At 39.7% G+C, this 19,549-nt stretch overlaps 1 protein-coding gene across 1 annotated transcript; it reads left to right on the top strand.

The window, feature by feature from the left end:
- The first annotated feature begins 6,934 nt into the window (after positions 1 to 6,934).
- Positions 6,935 to 16,153, top strand: LOC133659232 (uncharacterized). Its single transcript, XM_062061966.1, has 6 exons — positions 6,935 to 7,027; positions 12,080 to 12,162; positions 12,299 to 12,401; positions 15,416 to 15,518; positions 15,608 to 15,842; positions 15,935 to 16,153. The coding sequence occupies exons 1-6, from the start codon at positions 6,979 to 6,981 to the stop codon at positions 16,151 to 16,153; spliced, it is 792 nt and encodes a 263-aa protein (XP_061917950.1). The 5' UTR covers positions 6,935 to 6,978.
- The last annotated feature ends 3,396 nt before the right edge of the window (positions 16,154 to 19,549 follow it).

Raw genomic sequence — 19,549 nt, 5'->3', positions numbered from 1 at the left:
TCTTTTTTCGCTCTGACCGTAACTTAGGTACAAGGGCTCATTGGATTCCACACTTTCTCCTTTTTCTATTGTGGATCACGGATTTGTATTTTAAACCACCTCGGATACTGTATCCTCTTGAAAATGAGAGTCGAGAACGCGAAATGGACATTCACAGTGACTTTTATCTCCACGACAATACATCGGTGAAGCACTTTAGCTTCGGAGCTAACGTGATAGCATCGTGCTTAACTGCAGATAGAAACAGAAGAAACATGCCCCTGACTGGAAGGATAGACAGAAGATCAACAATACTATTATTACTTCTACTATCAGGAGACACCGAACCAAACCCTGGACCTGTAACCACACGGTTAATGCTGTCCAGCCTGGCGAAGCCTAGCAATGCTGTTGCTAATGACGCCATTGAAGCTAACTTAGCTACGGGACCTCGACATAGCTATGCTAAAAACATTAGCTCTTGTTGCGTTTGACCAGATGTTCCTCCAAGTGGTATGTAAAACGCTGGTCAGTCCCAAGTTCCTTAGATGACTATAAACTGAACTCAAATGTACCACCAAGCACAGGATAGGTATTTTGTAATTTATTGTCAAATATTTGAGAATAGAGACCAGCCTCGAACAACACATATAAATGCGGAGCCCAAGTTGATCTGACAACATCCCGGAATGCACTCTCCTCTTCAATCCCCCCCCCCCCCCCCCCCGCCCTCACAGCCGCACAGATGCCCATTGTGTCCGTTATCTCAAGTCGGCCCGAGAAGGGAAGCAGGGAGGACTCCTCTTCTCTGCCTCCTACTTCAAGGCCGTCCACAGTGCAAGCACTTTGTCATGAGACGATCAAAACAATGAAAAGAGTACAAGATGGAACATTAGATATTTAAAATATGACTATAGAAATATAGAAAGAAGTAACTCTTAATTATGGATAAATGTGGATATATGCGTCCGTCACTCTCCAACTACGCCAGTCCTCATCTGCTCATCACCACCCATGCTCACCTGCGTTCCAGCGACTGACGGCGCGACGAAGGACTTCACCCGATCATCGGTGCGGTCTGCGGCTAGCGTCGGATAGCGCGTCTGCTATCCAACTCAAAGTCCTCCTGGTTGTGTTGCTGCAGCCAGCCGCTAATACACCGATCCCACCTACAGCTTTCTTCTTTGCAGTCTTCATTGTCCATTAAACAAATTGCAAAAGATTCACCAACACAGACGTCCAGAATACTGTGGAAGTATGTGGTGAAAACAGACGACTTAAGCTGGCCACCGTGCTATTCCAAAATGTCTGCTTCAACCCGTGACGTCACGCACAAACGTCATCATACCGAGGAGTTTTCAGCCAGATATTCCGCGGGAAATTTAAAATTGCACTTTATAAGTTAACCCGGCCGTATTGGCATGTGTTGCAATGTTAAGATTTCATCATTGATATATAAACTATCAGACTGCGTGGTCGGTAGTAGTGGCTTTCAGTAGGCCTTTAATATCACTGGACAATTTTTTTTTTTTGATCAAGTATGGCGCTCTATTCCATCGTATAGTTTGATATGTTGCTTGTATCTGCTTTTTGCAGGAAGATTTAAGCCTCTTATGTACTCAGATAGTTTGCGTGCTGCTTGCTGTACAACAGCCACCTTGGCTTGGTTGACCACCGGAATACCAACTATACTGCAGTATCTGCATTTGCGCCATGTTTGATCGTGGTAATATATGCTAACATCTGATCACCGTGGTCAAACTCAAATTAACCACGATCATCAATCAAATAATCGCCCACCCCTGCTTTGTATTATACTGCTCCTCTTCCATTTATCCCTGGTATATTTTTTTCCTGGTAATCGGTCCTAATTGCATTTGACCTTTTTCTTCCCATGCATCCAAGGTGGCCCACATTAAGACTGTCCCTAACCATTGCAGTGATCTTTGGTCCCCTTGACCACCAGGACACTTGTGGAACATTTCCAGCTTCATCTTTAAAAACAGATTCCCTTTAAGCAACAGAAAATTGTTTGAAGTGGCGTAAAACATCAGTCTCTGATGTTCTGATGCAAAACCAGTCGGACAAGATGCTCTTCTAATACTGGAAGCCACGTCCCCTCCGTCACAGTCATAAAGGTATGAGGCTGAAACCTTTTTTCTTCAGTTGACTTCATCCTCGGCTTGAAGGTAAGTCTCATGCTCTGTCGCTCTTGGTAATCTCGGCAAGATTACATATCTCAAATCGAGTTCAAAAAGAAAAGAACGAGTAAAATACAGATTTGGCAAGCCCAATTTTCTTGTTCTGTCGGCATTTTATTGTGCTTATTTGAAAAATTGTAAATCAGGTTCTTGCATTCCCTGTATACTTTCCCCAGGTGGAGAAGTTTAAATATCTTGGGTTCATGAGTGACGAACGATAGCTGCCTGAGATCAGCATCCGCAGTAAAGTGGTTGCTTTACCGGTCCATCACGGTGAAGAGAGCTGAGCCAGAAGGCAAAGCTCTTGATTTACCAGTTGATTTGTGTTGGACCGATCATGTCTCGGTGGCCTGAAACTACAGCAGGGGTCACCAACGCGGTGCCCGCGGGCACCAGGTAGCCCGTAAGGACCAGATGAGTAGCCCGCTGGCCTGTTCTAAAAATAGCTCAAATAGCAGCACTTACCAGTGAGCTGCCTCTATTTTTTAAATTGTATTTATTTACTAGCAAGCTGGTCTCGCTTTGCCTGACATTTTTAATTCTAAGAGAGACAAAACTCAAATAGAATTTGAAAATCCAAGAAAATATTTTAAAGACTTGGTCTTCACTTGTTTAAATAAATTCATTATTTTTTTTACTTTGCTTCTTATAACTTTCAGAAAGACAATTTTAGAGAAAAAATACAACCTTGAAAATGATTTTAGGATTTTTAAACACATATACCTTTTTACCTTTTAAATTCCTTCCTCTTCTTTCCTGACAATTTAAATCAATGTTCAAGTAAATTAATTTTTTTTATTGTAAAGAATAATAGATACATTTTAATGTAATTCTTCATTTTAGCTTCTGTTTTTTCAACAAAGAATATTTGTGAAATATTTCTTCAAACTTATTATGATTGAAATTAAAAGAAATTATTCTGGCAAATCTAGAAAATCTGTAGAATCAAATTTGAATCTTATTTCAAAGTCTTTTGAATTTTTTTTAAAATTTTTGTTCTGGAAAATCTAGAAGAAATAATGATTTGTCTTTGTTAGAAATATAACTTGGTCCAATTTGTTATATATTCTAACAAAGTGTAGATTGGATTTTAACCTATTTAAAACACGTCATCAAAATTCAAAAATTAATCTTAATCAGGAAAAATCACTAATGATGTTCGTTCCATAAATTATTTTTTTAATTTTTTCAAAAAGATTCAAATTAGCTAGTTTTTCTCTTCTTTTTTTCAGTTGAATTTTGAATTTTAAAGAGTCGAAATTGAAGATAAACTATGTTTCAAAATTTAATTGTCATTTTTTTCGTGTTTTCTCCTCTTTTAAACCGTTCAATTAAGTGTGAATATCATTAATTATTAATAATAACATAGAGTTAAAGGTAAATTGAGCAAATTGGCTATTTCTGGCAATTTATTTAAGTGTGTATCAAACTGGTAGCCCTTCGCATTAATCAGTACCCAAGAAGTAGCTCTTGGTTTCAAAAAGGTTGGTGACCCCTGGTATATAAACTGAACCAACGCAACACTTTGGTTTTTGCTCCCATTTTTCATGAGTTGAACTCACACATCTAAAACTTTTACTATATACACCCAATACCTATTCCTCTCTATTCCTATTCCTACTATATTTTTTCCTATATATTCCTATATTATATATTCCTATACCTATTCCTGGCCCTGCGAATGCAGCTGAGATCATCTCCAGCACCCCCCGCAACCCCGAAAGGGACAAGCGGTAGAAAATTGATGGATGGATGGACCTATTCCTCTCAAATATTGTTCCCAAATCTGTCCAAATCTGTGTTAGTGAGCACTTCTTCTTTGCCAGGATGATCCATCCCAACTCACATGTGTGGCATATCAAGATGCTGATTAAACAACATGATTATTGCACAGGTGTGCCTTAGGCTGCCCACTAAAAGGCTTACGCTGAAATGTGTTGCGTTTATACTTTTGTTCAGTATATTTTCATACTTGCCAACCTTGAGACCTCCAAATTTGGGAGATTTGGGGGCGGGGTGGGCGGGGCCGGGGGAGGGGTTAAGGGGGGAGGAGTATATTTATAGCTAGAATTCACTGAAATTCAAGTATTTCTTATATATATATATATAAATAAAATAAATACTTGACTTTCAGTGAATTCTAGCTACCGTATTTCCTTGAATTGGCGCAGGGAATATAGTATTCGCACGTCTAGAATTACTGCCGGGTCAAACTCGTTTCTCAAAATAATTAACGCATGCTTGGCCTTATCGCCGGTTCATTATTAACGCCGGATCAAATTTGTTTCGCAAAATATGAATTTTATTATCGCATGTCTATAATTTTCGCCGGGTCAAACTCGTTTCGCAAAATATTTAGCATATGTCTAGAACAGGGGTCGGCAACCCGCGGCTCTAGAGCCGCATGCGGCTCTTTAGCGCCGCCCTAGTGGCTCTCTGGAGATTTTTAAAAAATGTATGAAGAATGGAAAAAGATGAGGGGGAAAAAAATCTATTTTTTTGTTTAGTATGGTTTCTGTAGGAGGACAAACGTGACACAAACCTCCCTAATTGTTATAAATCACACTGTTTATATTAAACATGCTTCACTGATTCAAGTATTTGGCGAGCGCCGTTTTGTCCTACTAATTTTGGCGGTCCTTGAACTCACCGTATAGTTTGTTTACATGTATAACTTTCTCCGACTTTCTAGGACGTGTTTTATGCCACTTCTTTTTCTGTCTCATTTTGTCCACCACACTTTTAACGTTGTGCATGAGTGCACAAAGGTGAGTTTTGTTGATGTTATTGACTTGTGTGGAGTGCTAATCAGACATATTTGGTCACTGCATGACTGCAAGCTAATCGATGCTAACATGCTATTTAGGCTAGCGATATGTACAATAATATTGCATCATTATGCCTCATTTGTAGGTATATTTGAGGTCATTTAGTTTCCTTTAAGTCCTCTTAATTAAATGTATATCTCATGACACACTATCTGTATGTAATATGGCTTTTAATTTTTTGCGGCTCCAGACAGATTTGTTTTTGTATTTTTGGTCCAATATGGCTCTTTCAACCTTTTGGGTTGCCGACCCCTGGTCTAGAACTTCCGCCGGGTCAAATTCGTTACGTCACGAGTGACGATTTACCTGTCCTCATTTTCAAAATGGAGGAAGCTGATTTCAGTAGTTTGCAATCGCACAAAGGAAAAAAGATAAAGAGTTATTCACTAGGATTTAAGGTCCAAGCTATTGAATACCGGTACGGTATGCTAAAAAGAACAGTAAGCAGCTATGTTTTATTAATATACCGTAGCTGCGTGTGTCAAATACGGTATGAGTCATTAAATGACTCCCGCCTCCTGGTGGTAGAGGGCGCTAGTGATCCTTCTTGCGACTTCCGGTACTGCAGAAGAAGTGAACACACGCAGCAACAGATCGTCTTTTTTTTCCCTCTCGCCAGAACTTTTAACATGGAGGATTACATACCGTATCTAAAATAAAACAGTTTTCTAAACTGGACTTTCAATCGAAGCAGGAGGTAATAATTAAAAGAATATCTCCATCGAGACAGAGAGACTTTTAAAACTGAAGAAAGAAAATAAGGAAGACTTCTATAAACAAGTTATCGATGCTTTTGGTCAGAAGGAGCTGCAAATGGACTCCATTTATAAGTACAGGTAAGACCATAATAACGTTTTTTTTTAATTAAATGTGGTTTTCATGATGGTATGCTTACATCACACTCAAAGCGCACGCCTAAATTTACCGCATTCCTTTTGGTAAACGCCGGAGTGAGAAGAGGTTTTAAAATAATTAGCGCATGCACGGCCATCCCGCAGGCTTCCGGTAAACGTCGGAGTGACAGGAGGTTTTAAATTAATTAGCGCCCCTGCGGCTATTCAAGGAAATACGGTGTTCATATATATATATATATATATATATATATATATATATATATATATATATATATATATATATATATATATATATATATATATATATATATATATATATATGTGTATATATATATATATATATATATATATATATATATATATATATATATATATATATATATATATATATATATATATATATATATATGTGTGTATATATATATATATATATATATATATATATGTGTGTATATATATATGTATATATATATATATTTGTACTGGTACTATTAACCGCAACAGGTAATTGTAAAAAAAACAACAACACTATGATTTGTACAATTTCAGAATGTGCTTGTTCTATTTTTAAACAAAGAAAACAATCTGAAGTTGTCTTTATTTTTAAGTTATCGTGCCGTGATTTTACCAGTCCGGCCCACTTGGGAGTAGATTTTTCCCCATGTGTCCCCCGATCTAAAATGAGTTTGACACCCCTTATCTACATCAACAATATGATTTGTCTGAGTGGCTAGACAGGACAGATTAGAAAGAAAAAAATAGTATTTTGAATTTTTTTTAAGCGATTAGAATCGTTACATCAAGAAATCGCGATTATTCTGAAAATCAATTTTTTTTTGACACTCCTACTAATTTGGCTTGTTTGAAGGAAGATAGTTTTATAAATATCTGCGCCTTGCCTCCATGGTTTGATTTCACATTTTCAAGACTTATGCAGATCCCAAATGCACAAAAAACAGCTACCAATAGGTAAGAAAAGTTGGTTTTGCATAACAGATTCCCTTTAAAGTTCAACATTTACAGCTCCATTTCTTTCCATGATTCTCGTCTTGCTGAAGACTCCGAAATTTCACATTTGTCTCGCAGGTCTCTGTCAGGGGATTGCTCGTCTCCAACATGCTTCTTCTCCTCCTGGTTCTCGCGACTGCAGTTAGCCTGCTGCCAGGTAACCACGGCCACTTCGCATTGCTTTGTTCAGCTTGTAGAGTTCCAATCAGGGCGCGACGCAAGGGCAGAAGATGGAGGATTCCATTCAAGACCTATCCCAGCTGACGTTAGGGAGCCAGGCAGAGGATCCGCTGGTCTGGTGGTCATAGTCAGTTGAGGGGAGACTTGCTTTGGGGCGTGAGAAGCACGAGTTAGTTGAGTTTAGTCTTTATTTGAAATGACAACGCACAGAGACATGAAGCTCAAAGACAAAAATATGTTCTGCACCAGATTATAGCTCAAGAGCTAGTTTCCATCTGCGGTCCCTGCTTACATGAATTAAAATATAAAATATCATGCATGCAATCATATTACAACAATGAAATTAGTTTATTTTGGTCATATAATCACCCATTTTGTGTGATCAATTTAACAGCACAGATTATACATATTAAAGGCCTACTGAAATGAATTTGTATTCATTTAAACGGGGATAGCAGATCCATTCTATGTGTCATACTTGATCATTTCGCGATATTGCCATATTTTTGCTGAAAGGATTTAGTAGAGAACATCGATGACAAAGTTCACAACTTTTGGTCGCTGATAAAAAAAAAGCCTCGCCTGTACCGGAAGTAGCGTGACGTCACAAGTTGAAAGGCTCCTCACATTTCCCCATTGTTTACACCAGCAGCGAGAAAGCGACGATTACCCCATTAATTTGAGCCAGGATGAAAGATTCGTGGATGAGGAACGTGAGAGTGAAGCACTAGAGTGCAGTGCATGACGCATCTTTTTTCGCTCTGACCGTAACTTAGGTACAAGCTGGCTCATTGGATTCCACACTCTCTCCTTTTTCTATTGTGGATCACGGATTTGTATTTTAAACCACCTTGGATACTATATCCTCTTGAAAATGAGAGTCGAGAACGCGAAATGGACATTCACAGTGACTTTTATATCCACGACAATACATCGGCAAAGCTCTTTAGCTACGGAGCTAACGTGATAGCATCGTGCTTAACTGCAGATAGAAACACAAGAAATAAACCCCTGACTGGAAGGATAGACAGAAAATCAACAATACTATTAAACCATGGACCTGTAACTACACGGTTAATGTTTTCCAGCCTGGCGAAGCTTAACAATGCTGTTGCTAACGACGGCATTGAAGCTAACTTAGCAACGGGACCTCACTGAGCTATGATAAAAACATTAGCGCTCCACCTACGCCAGCCAGCCCTCATCTGCTCATCAACACCCGTGCTCACCTGCGTTCCAGCGATCGACGGAAGGACGAAGGACTTCACCCGATCATCCGTGCGGTTGGCGGCTAGCGTCGGCGGCTAGCGTCGGCGGCTAGCGTCAGATAGCGCGTCTGCTATCCAAGTCAAAGTCCTCCTGGTTGTGTTGCTACAGCCAGCCGCTAATACACCGATCCCACCTACAACTTTCTTCTTTGCAGTCTTCATTGTTCATTAAACAAATTGCAAAAGATTCACCAACACAGATGTCCAGAATACTGTGGAATTATGAGATGAAAACAGAGCTTTTTTGTATTGGATTCAATGGTGTACCAATACTTCCGGTTCAACGATTGACGTCACGCGCATACGTCATCATACATAGACGTTTTCGACCGGAAGTTTAGCGGGAAATTTAAAATTGCACTTTATAAGTTAACCCGGCCGTATTGGCATGTGTTGCAATGTTAAGATTTCATCATTGATATATAAACTATCAGACTGCGTGGTCGGTAGTAGTGGCTTTCAGTAGGCCTTTAACAATCATACACATACACACACAAAAAGAAAAAGAATGACTGAAAAAAGAATAGGCTGAAGCCAAGGCTTATATTTGCCTATCCTATACATTCACCGAAAATTAGATTGCCTGGAAATCGTTAAAAAAATCAATGGGATGAAAGTAATTGTTACTATAATTTATAATTTTCCATTATTTCACCTTTCAAGGCTTTCTTAAACCTTAACAAAAACTACATGTCTTCCACCATTTAACTCCTAAAACTGAAATAAATGTGTATTTTATATTCGTTCTTGCTTTACATATTTAAAAAATCAATATCCCCCGCAAATGATAGTTTTCTCCTCTTAATTTAAATAACCTAAGAATACAAGCAGGAAGGCTGTTGTTCTTCACTCGAAACACAATTTCCCTTGTTTTTAAAAACACAATATATGAACATTTTAACACCTTAGAACTTATAAATAATGGATTGGTATGTTCATAGTAGCACGCTTTGTGTATTATTGTAATGACCCTTTTTTGAAGTTTAATTATTGGGTCTATGTTTGTTTTATAAACATTTCCCTAAACTTCAACACAATATGTTAAATATGGAAAAATAAAAGAATAATATAACATATGCAGACATTTCTTATTCAGCATGTGTCTTGCTTTATAAAGAATAGCAATGGATTTGGATATTTTTCCCTTTATATATTTAATCTGCGGTTTCCAACATAATTTATGATCAATTATTTTTGCCAAGTCGGACACGTTTCCAGTGAGGGTTGGACTCCGCCAAGGCTGCCCTTTGTCACCGATTCTGTTCATAACTTTTATGGACAGAATTTCTAGGTGCAGTCAGGGCGTTGAGGGGATCCGGTTTGGTGGCTGCAGGATTAGGTCTCTGCTTTTTGCAGATGATGTGGTCCTGATGGCTTCATCTGGCCAGGATCTTCAGCTCTCACTGGATCGGTTCGCAGCCGAGTGTGAAGCGACTGGGATGAGAATCAGCACCTCCAAGTCTGAGTCCATGGTTCTCGCCCGGAAAAGGGTGGAGTGCCATCTCCGGGTTGCGGAGGAGACCCTGCCCCAAGTGGAGGAGTTCAAGTACCTTGGAGTCTTGTTCACAAGGGGGGGGAAGAGTGGATCGTGAGATCGACAGGCGGATCGGTGCGGCGTCTTCAGTAATGCGGACGCTGTATCGATCCGTTGTGGTGAAGAAGGAGCTGAGCCGGAAGGCAAAACTCTCAATTTACCGGTCGATCTACGTTCCCATCCTCACCTATGGTCATGAGCTTTGGGTTATGACCGAAAGGACAAGATCACGGGTACAAGCGGCCGAAATGAGTTTCCTCCGCCTTAGAGATAGGGTGAGAAGCTCTGCCATCCGGGGGGAGCTAAAAGTAAAGCCGCTGCTCCTCCACATCGAGAGGAGCCAGATGAGGTGGTTCAGGCATCTGGTCAGGATGCCACCCGAACGCCTCCCTAGGGACCTGTTTAGGGCACGTCCGACCGGTAGGAGGCCATGGGGAAGACCCAGGACACGTTGGGAAAACTATGTCTCCCGGCTGGCCTGGGAATGCCTCGGGATCCCCCGGGAAGAGCTGGACGAAGTGGCTGGAGAGAGGGAAGTCTGGGCTTCCCTGCTTAGGCTGCTGCCCCCGCGACCCAACCTCGGAAAAGCGGAAGAAGATGGATGGATGGCTGGTATTATTGCCAAGAACTTAGTTTCATATACTCTATCAATTTCCACTTGATTTAATTTTAATTGTGTTTCACAATTTGTCCTTGCACCACTAAACACCATAAATGTAGTTTTCTTAGCATTTAATGATAATATCAAACCCTTTTTTTTAGCTGAAGCAACTCAACCTCTGTTATCCTCAACACTTCCTTCAAGTCTTTTCCTGAACAATATACATTTGTATCATCTGCAAACATAATACATTTAAATGTATTAGATACTGAACAAATATCATTTAAATAAAGTATGAATAACTTAGGTCCCAATACCGAGCCTTGTGGAACAGAAATATACGATAGCATGTAATCAAATTAAGAAGAGCCAGAAAATGGACTCTCTTCACCACTGACCCCCCCCCCCCCCCACCCCCACCCCCCCACCCCACACACACACACACACACACACACACACACACACACACACACACACACACACACACACACACTCACACACACACAGCATCATACTGTGCTTGTACGTTACAACGCCACCTCTCCTTTACATCATTACACATAGACAATACATCCTCTCATTGACATCTGTCATCATTCATAAAAACCAGGGCCGGCCCGTGGCATAGGCCGTATAGGCAAATGCTAAGGGCGCCGTCCATCAGGGGGCGCCAGTGCCACAAATGTTGGAGAAAAAAAAAAAAAAAAGTTGGTACTATTATTTCTAAATACAAAAAATAATCCCACGTTAATTAAAATGCAAAGTAAAGCCTATTTAATAGAAATATTATTTGTTACAACATTACGCCCCCCCAACCCCCGTGGGTGCGCCCCCTCCCTTCCCGTATCATGACTCTTTTTGGACGTCACCACATCAAAAAATAAACACAAGATGTTAAAATGGCCAAAACTGTCAGGTGCCCAGGGAAGAAAAAAGAGAAAAGAAGAGGAGGAGGAATGAGAAAAAGACAGAGGTAGCAGGTAGGTAACATTAGTTTGTCTGTTACAGAGTGTGATAGTAACCTGGCTTTTTAGCATTAAGCTAATGTTACATGATTCGGCAATTGCTAATCAATAAATAGCTAGTTCTGTTTTAACGTCGGGTTAATATTGTGGAGGGGGCTAAATTGTTATGGAAATAATAATGTAACGTTAGGTAATTACAGTACTCCCACCTTACATTCCTCAGGGACATTTGTATTAGATCTTTTAAGCAGGTGTTTTTTGTTTACATTATTATTGCCTTCTGGTTAGCTAATGTTTGCCCTGCAGGTAATAGTCACTTTTCCACCCCTTTATATATTAGGTATAGTTGTAAGCCTAGTTGTTAAAGTGCACACCATTAATGTTAATTAAGCAATATCACATGAGAGGGAATGCTGTTTTTTAATTTGAGCACTGCTGTGATTCGGTTAAAGATAATCATAACATAACATTCTCATATAATATGTTAATTTGCTTTCTTTAAGTTAAAAAAAAAGGTCAAAGACAAAGCTATTCGGTTTCTTGTGAGTATATACACTTCACTGCCGAGACCGCAACCCAAGAAAGTAGGCTTATCAGACAGAAAGGGGCGGGGCCTGATGACCGCTTGGTCGCGGTGACTTGAACATGTCTCCCTGTGCAGGTGTGACTGCCCAATTCGAACGGACATTGGACATCACCGAGTGTCCCGTCAAGTTTTACGGAACGAATTACACCACGCTGTTTGTGAGTAGACAAGTGACGGCTGTCATCCAACACTGGAAAAGTTGAATAAAAAAATGAATTCTTATATCTTGGCAGATATAACTCTTAACATTCGTCCATTGTCAGCCCTGCGCACCACTTCTTTTCTTTCCGACAGGTGAACATCACGAACGGTCGAGCCGCGCTCTGCTTCAAGGCCCCTTACGTCGATGGGGAACCAAACGACTGTCTGATTATTAATCGAACAGAGGCGGACCGAGGTACCACACGGGTCAACACAAACAGCGTAACAGGTTCATCGAATGGGTTTCTGAATAATCTGCCAACTCTAACGGGGACATCAACGTGCTTTGTACGTGTGATTGTACGCAACAACAGCAACAGCAACCTGGTGAGTACACTGACAACGATACCGTTCCTCGTTTATCGCGGCCAATTGCTTCCAGTCTTGACCATGGTAAAAGAATTTCGGCAAAGTAGGTTATTATCAATGAATTAAATACGTTCATAGTTAGAGCATGAAAAACTGTTTTCAGGAAATAACACCCATATAGTCACCTTTACACTCGTTTAACCCAATATAGTAGCCTTGAGAGGATGTAGATTAACAGTACTCACTGGTAGCCTGGAGGATCCTCCAAGCTGTTGCCCTGCCACTTCCTGGAAATACTGTTAATATTAGAGATGTCCGATAATGGCTTTTTTTGCCGATATCCGATATTCGGATATTGTCCAACTCTTAATTACCGATTCCGATATCAACCGATACCGATATATACAGTCGTGGAATTAACACATTATTATGCCTAATTTTGTTGTGATGCTCCGCTGGATGCATTAAACAATGTAACAAGGTTTTCCAAAATAAATCAACTCAAGTTATGGAAAGAAAAAGCCAACATGGCACTGCCATATTTATTATTGAAGTCACAAAGTGCATTATTTTTTTTTTTAACATGCCTCAAAACAGCAGCTTGGAATGTGGGACATGCTCTCCCTGAGACAGCATGAGGAGGTTGAGGTGGGCGGGGTTGGTTATTATAGGGGGGGCGTATATTGTAGCGTCCCGGAAGAGTTAGTGCTGCAAGGGGTTCTGGGTATTTGTTCTGTTGTGTTTATGTTGTGTTACGGTGCGGATGTTCTCCCGAAATGTGTTTGTCATTCTTGTTTGGTGTGGGTTCACAGTGTGGCACATATTTGTAACAGTGTTAAAGTTGTTTATACGGCCACCCTCAGTGTGACCTGTATGGCTGTTGAGCAAGTATGCCTTGCATTCACTTGTGTGTGTGAAAAGCCGTAGATATTGCCAGCACGCAAAGGCAGAGCCTTTAAGACTTATTGGCGCTCTGTACCTCTCCCTACTTCCGTGTACACAGCGGCGTTTTAAGAAGTCACAAATGTTACTTTTTGAAACCGATACCGATAATTTTGAAACCGATACCGATAATCTCCGATATTACATTTTAAAGCATTTATCGGTCGATAATATCGGCAGTCCGATATTATTGGACATCTCTAGTTAATATATATTCCTCTAAGCTAGAACTGTGCTTCCATGTGCTAAAAAAACGGGCGTAAGTTGTTCTGCAAAAACTTGGGTCGACTTGACAGTCGCAGCTACGACCGTTAGCCGTGCCGTCATCATTTCGTGTTGTTAGCATTGCATGCCCTGCGTTGTCATTTCACATCGCATTAACTTTCACTTACTCAAAGGCAATGCAGCAGAAACAGAAAATGTGACCACATGATGTACAAACCCTGTTTCCATATGAGTTGGGAAATTGTGTTAGATGTAAATATAAACGGAATACAATGATTTGCAAATCATTTTCAACCCATATTGAGTTGAATATGCTACAAAGACAACATACTTTTTTTTGCAAATAATCATTAACTTTAGAATTTGATGCCAGCAACACGTGACAAAGAAGTTGGGAAAGGTGGCAATAAATACTGATAAAGTTGAGGAATGCTCATCAAACACTTATTTGGAACATCCCACAGGTGAACAGGCAAATTGGGAACAGGTGGGTGCCATGATTGGGTATAAAAGTAGATTCCATGAAATGCTCAGTCATTCACAAACAAGGATGGGGCGAGGGTCACCACTTTGTCAACAAATGCGTCAGCAAATTGTTGAACAGTTTAAGAAAAACCTTTCTCAACCAGCTATTGCAAGGAATTTCAAAAGTTTGGGGTCACATTGAAATGTCCTTATTTTTGAAGGAAAAGCACTGTACTTTTCAATGAAGATAACTTTAAAGTAGTCTTAACTTTAAAGAAATACACTATACATTGCTAATGTGGTAAATGACTATTCTAGCTGCAAATGTCTGGTTTTTGGTGCAATATCTACATAGGTGTATAGAGGCCCATTTCCAGCAACTATCACTCCAGTGTTCTAATGGTACAATGTGTTTGCTCATTGGCTCAGAAGGCTAATTGATGATTAGAAAACCCTTGTGCAATCATGTTCACACATCTGAAAACGGTTTAGCTTGTTACAGAAGCTACAAAACTGACCTTCCTTTGAGCAGATTGAGTTTCTGGAGCATCACATTTGTGGGGTCAATTAAACGCTCAAAATGGCCAGAAAAAGAGAACTTTCATCTGAAACTCGACAGTCTATTCTTGTTCTTAGAAATGAAGGCTATTCCACAAAATTGTTTGGGTGACCCCAAACTTTTGAACGGTAGTGTATATATATATATATATGAAGAAATACTTGAATTTCAGTGAATTCTAGCTATAAATATACTCCCCCCCCCCCCCCCCCCCCCCCCCCCCCCCCCCTAAAAAAAATCTCCCGAATTTGGAGGTTTCAAGGTTGACAAGTATGCTCACAATCCAACACTTTTGTATCTTTGTCGCAAGCAGGAGTAAAATATTGTCACGGATGGAGTCTAACGATCACATATCTTACCTTAGAACAAGATCTTATTCCGGCAGTTTGGAGATCAACAAGCTGTTCGTTTTAATCTTGACGAGTCAGCAAACCCGGTAAGGACATGGACGTGATGAAAAACGACCTTAAAGTAATTATTTGGCTGGTCCTACATGGCTGGTTAACTCACCCACACCTTCCCGGCAGGGCGAACGTGCATTTACCTTGCTAAACGGAGTGGAAATGGATAGCTTTAACCTCACAGGTTCAACTCCAGTCTTCGGGATTTGAGTGGCTGCAGATATGAAGGTGATAGTGATGGTCATTGTTGAGAACTCTTAGCATCATCAGTGAACCATGACCTAACTCACTCTTGTGTGTGGTTTCCAGAAGTGTTTTACTCCCCAAACACCACTACTTGTGACTCCCAAGGAAACTTCATTCATTGTAACGCAACAGCACACCTCCACGCCGTCCCTCAAATAAACGACTAGTAATTACTTTATTCCCTATTTTCTTTTGCCTTTGCCATGACTGTGTTGCGTTGTTGCTAATCATGCTGTATCGCCCCCTGCCTGTCAGCTGTGTGCAAGGTGCCATCTGCACTGTGACTGGCTCCACAATCATCGATTACTCGGACAACTCCACCTCCGTGGACGATCGCTGCGCCTACACTTTGTTCTCCAATTCAAGCGTCCACGTGGTGGGCGTTTTCAAGGAACGTCGTCGAAAAGACGTCATGTTTTTGGACCGTGTCGTCATGGAGCTGCTGGACTATGACTACGTCATTCAACTGGGACCAGGTGTGAAGGTTCTGGTAAGTCGCCGTCGTCAGCAGATAACTGGTCATAAAGTCTCCGCTGTGAAGAGAGGATGTCGAGTGTGTTTGAGCCAGTTTTTGGGATGCAGGTGAACAACACCTATGTGAACATCAGCAGTGTGTTTGAAGAACATGAAGGTTTGGACCTCCACCAGGACCAGACTGGAGTCACAGTCACCATTTATCAGTCTGACTACAACATTACTGTCTTCTTTAACGGAGACACAGCTCAGATCCTCCTAACACATCCATGGATGTTGGCAGGTAGGTTTCTCCTCATTTCCAGCTTTGAGGGCCTGATTTACTAAGATCCAAATACCCAGCTCTAAACAGCGTGTGCAAAAAAACTAAATAGCATGTATTATTACTGTGTGTGATCTACTAAAACCGCGTGTGTGGTGCAGACCGCCTTATTCTTTTTTTTTAATTTAATTTAATTTAATTTAATTTTATTTTTTTTAAATAATGTCCTGCCCAGCTTCTCAGGCAAATCATATAGTAGATGTAGATGCCCATATCGGCTGTTCAGATTTACTTTACAAAAGAGAAGTGTAGGATACTTCTCTTGTTGCCTTATTTGTATTTTGACTTTATTAAATGTATTTATATTAGAGATGTCCGATAATATCGGTCTGCCGATAATATCGGCCGATAAATGCGTTAAAATGTAATATCGGAAATTATCGGTATCGTTTTTTTTATTATCAGTATCGTTTTTTTTGTTTTGTTTGTTTTTTTTAATTAAATCCACATAAAAAACACAAGATACACTTACAATTAGTGCACCAACCCAAAAAACCTCCCTCCCCCATTTACACTCATTCACACTTATTCACACAAAAGGGTTGTTTCTTTCTGTTATTAATAATTTGGTTCCTACATTATATATCAATATATATCAATACAGTCTGCAAGGGATACAGTCCGTAAGCACACATGATTGTGCGTGCTGCTGGTCCACTAATAATACTAACCTTTAACAGTTAATTTTACAAATTTTCATTAATTACTAGTTTGTATGTAACTGTGTTTATATTGTTTTACTTTCTTTTTTATTCAAGAAAATGTTTTTAATGTATTTATCTTATTTTATTTTATTCATTTTTTAAAAAAGTACCTTATCTTCACCATACCTGGTTGTCCAAATTAAGCATAATAATGTGTTAATTCCACGACTGTACATATCGGTTGATATCGGTATCGGTAATTAAAGAGTTGGACAATATCGGCATATCGGATACCGGCAAAAAGCCATTATCGGACATCCCTAATTTATATTATCATTTGGTGCAGCCGGGCCGGAGCAGGAGGGGATAGAAAGAGAAAAAAAGGAAGACAGAGGGGGGAATTGTGGGGACAAGAGGGGGATTAGACAGAGAGAAAAAAACAACAACAGCAAACACAACAACAACAACAACATCAGCAAATACGACATGTACAAATATGATGGTGAAAGTAATAGCAAATAAGCAGTTAGCGAAAATAAAAAATAATACAGAAATGACAATGAGCATTATTACACTAAAAATGGAGCAATATGAATACCAATAGAAATAGTGCTATTGATAATAAACAATACCAATACTTTACCTTTATTATCAACAATACAATTGTTCAAATGCAACAATACATATGCGTAATGATAACTTGAGATACGAAAGGATGCATAAAAATGGAGGGGAAGAAAGAGTAGCAACCTACATTAACCTTGTAGATTGTTATAGTAACAATAGGTTAAGCTTTGTCAGTGTGCCATGTGTTATACCCAGTTTACCCTAGGGCAACAACGTTAATATATGTTTGATGAAACGTGATTATGTGCATAGACCGCCTTATTCAAATGAGGATTTTTCGTGCATACGGGACTTTTACCACGAAGACGATCATTTGTTGCACATTCATGTTATCATGCCCCTACCTTTGTGCGATGCGTTGAACCAGCAGCACACATCTAAAATCTGTAACACCTTTTCTGAATTGCAATCTAGACAACAGAAACATATGCACACTGACACTTCATTCTGTGCGCGAGGCTGTGGATCGCATCACCAGCGCATTCGTGCCTCTGGAATCACTCAAATGGAAGAAAATGCAAAATGAAATACATATTTTCAAGTCGGCGATATATTATAGTAATATTATATTATATCATATATTATACTTAATTAAAAAAACAACATTAAAATCGCCAGCAGATACCAAAACGTATCAATTTAATTAATTTCAATCAGCCTCTTGAAGTACCAGTAGAGTGAAAACATACTTGCCAACCCTCCCGAATTTTCCGGGAGACTCCCGAAATTCAGCGCCTCTCCCGAAAACCTCCCGGGACAAATATTTTCCCGAAAATCTCCCGATTTTCAGCCATGCGGACCTGAGTGAGGACAGCCTTTTTTCACATCCGCTTTCCCACGATATAAACAGCGTGCCTGCCCAATCACGTTATTCCACACGAGGCGTCCGGCACACCGCCGATGAGAACGGTGCAGATGGAGAAGTTCTTCTCGGCGTCCGTGTTGGCGCACACGTTGCCAAAGCCGATGCTGGTCAGGCTGCTGAGGATGACGTAGAGGGCGGCGATGTACGAGCTGCGCACCGACGGGCCGCCGACCGTGTTGTTGACCTTGGGCATCTCCAGGCGTTTGCCCAGCTCATGGAGCCATCCTCGGGGAAGAGACGGGAGGACAACAGGGTGACAAGAACTAAATCATCCAGACTAGAGATAAATTGTATTATTATGTTTATCTTATTCTTACCTAAAAATAAATATATTTATTAATTTAAAAAAAAAAAAAAAATGTTTACTATATTTTGCTAAAAACATCAAAAATAATTGTATTTTTTTTTGTATTTATTCTGACTCATTACATCCAGCCATAGAATTATACATTTAAATAAACATATTTGAAATAATTAATTTTAAATGATCATAATAATTCATTTAAAATGACCATATTTAATTATTAAAATAATTGCTTGTTTATCAACAGCTTTAGCATTTTATTCATTACATTTTGAAGCTCTCAGAAGCCAAGTTATGTTATATTCCTTAAGATTTATTTATGCAGGTTTGAAGTATCAATTATCTAAACACAGTTTTATTTGCATATTTTCAGGATGTAGATGTATATATATATATATATATATATATACATATATATATATATATATATATATATATATATATATATATATATAACCACGCCCCTGCCCCACCCCCGACCACACCCCCTACCCCCCCACCTCCCGAAATCGGAAGTCTCAAGGTTGGCAAGTATGAGTGAAAAACAAGTTGACTGTATATGCTTATTTGTGTTTCATTGTATCCATTCAACCATATCCAATTGTATTTACAATCCGCAAAGTATGTAAAAATACCGCTCATCCTCTTTGTGTTCGGGCTCAAAAATATGAGGTTCTGGGTCATAGTTTTTCCCAAAGTAATCGTTGTTGGCTCTCACAAAGGCTGCTTAAATAGCGTTGTTGTTGATGGGGAAGGGATGTGTGGTTCCTCCCGCTACGTTACGGATGACGTGACTGGCTTCTTCATTATCTCTCAAAATGGCTCGGGAATCTCTGTGAGATTGATACTATTTTGATCATATCTATTTAATTGCAAGCTTTTGAAGGCTTTTGGTGTCATAAATCAGAGATATATGATAATAGCTTCAATACAGAGGCAACTTGTTTTTCCACCCTACTGG

Source organism: Entelurus aequoreus, linkage group LG10 (genome assembly GCF_033978785.1).
Source record: "Entelurus aequoreus isolate RoL-2023_Sb linkage group LG10, RoL_Eaeq_v1.1, whole genome shotgun sequence".
Classification (NCBI taxonomy): domain Eukaryota; kingdom Metazoa; phylum Chordata; class Actinopteri; order Syngnathiformes; family Syngnathidae; genus Entelurus; species Entelurus aequoreus.
Note: the sequence above shows the minus strand (reverse complement) of the source record. Positions and strands in the feature narration are given on the sequence as shown.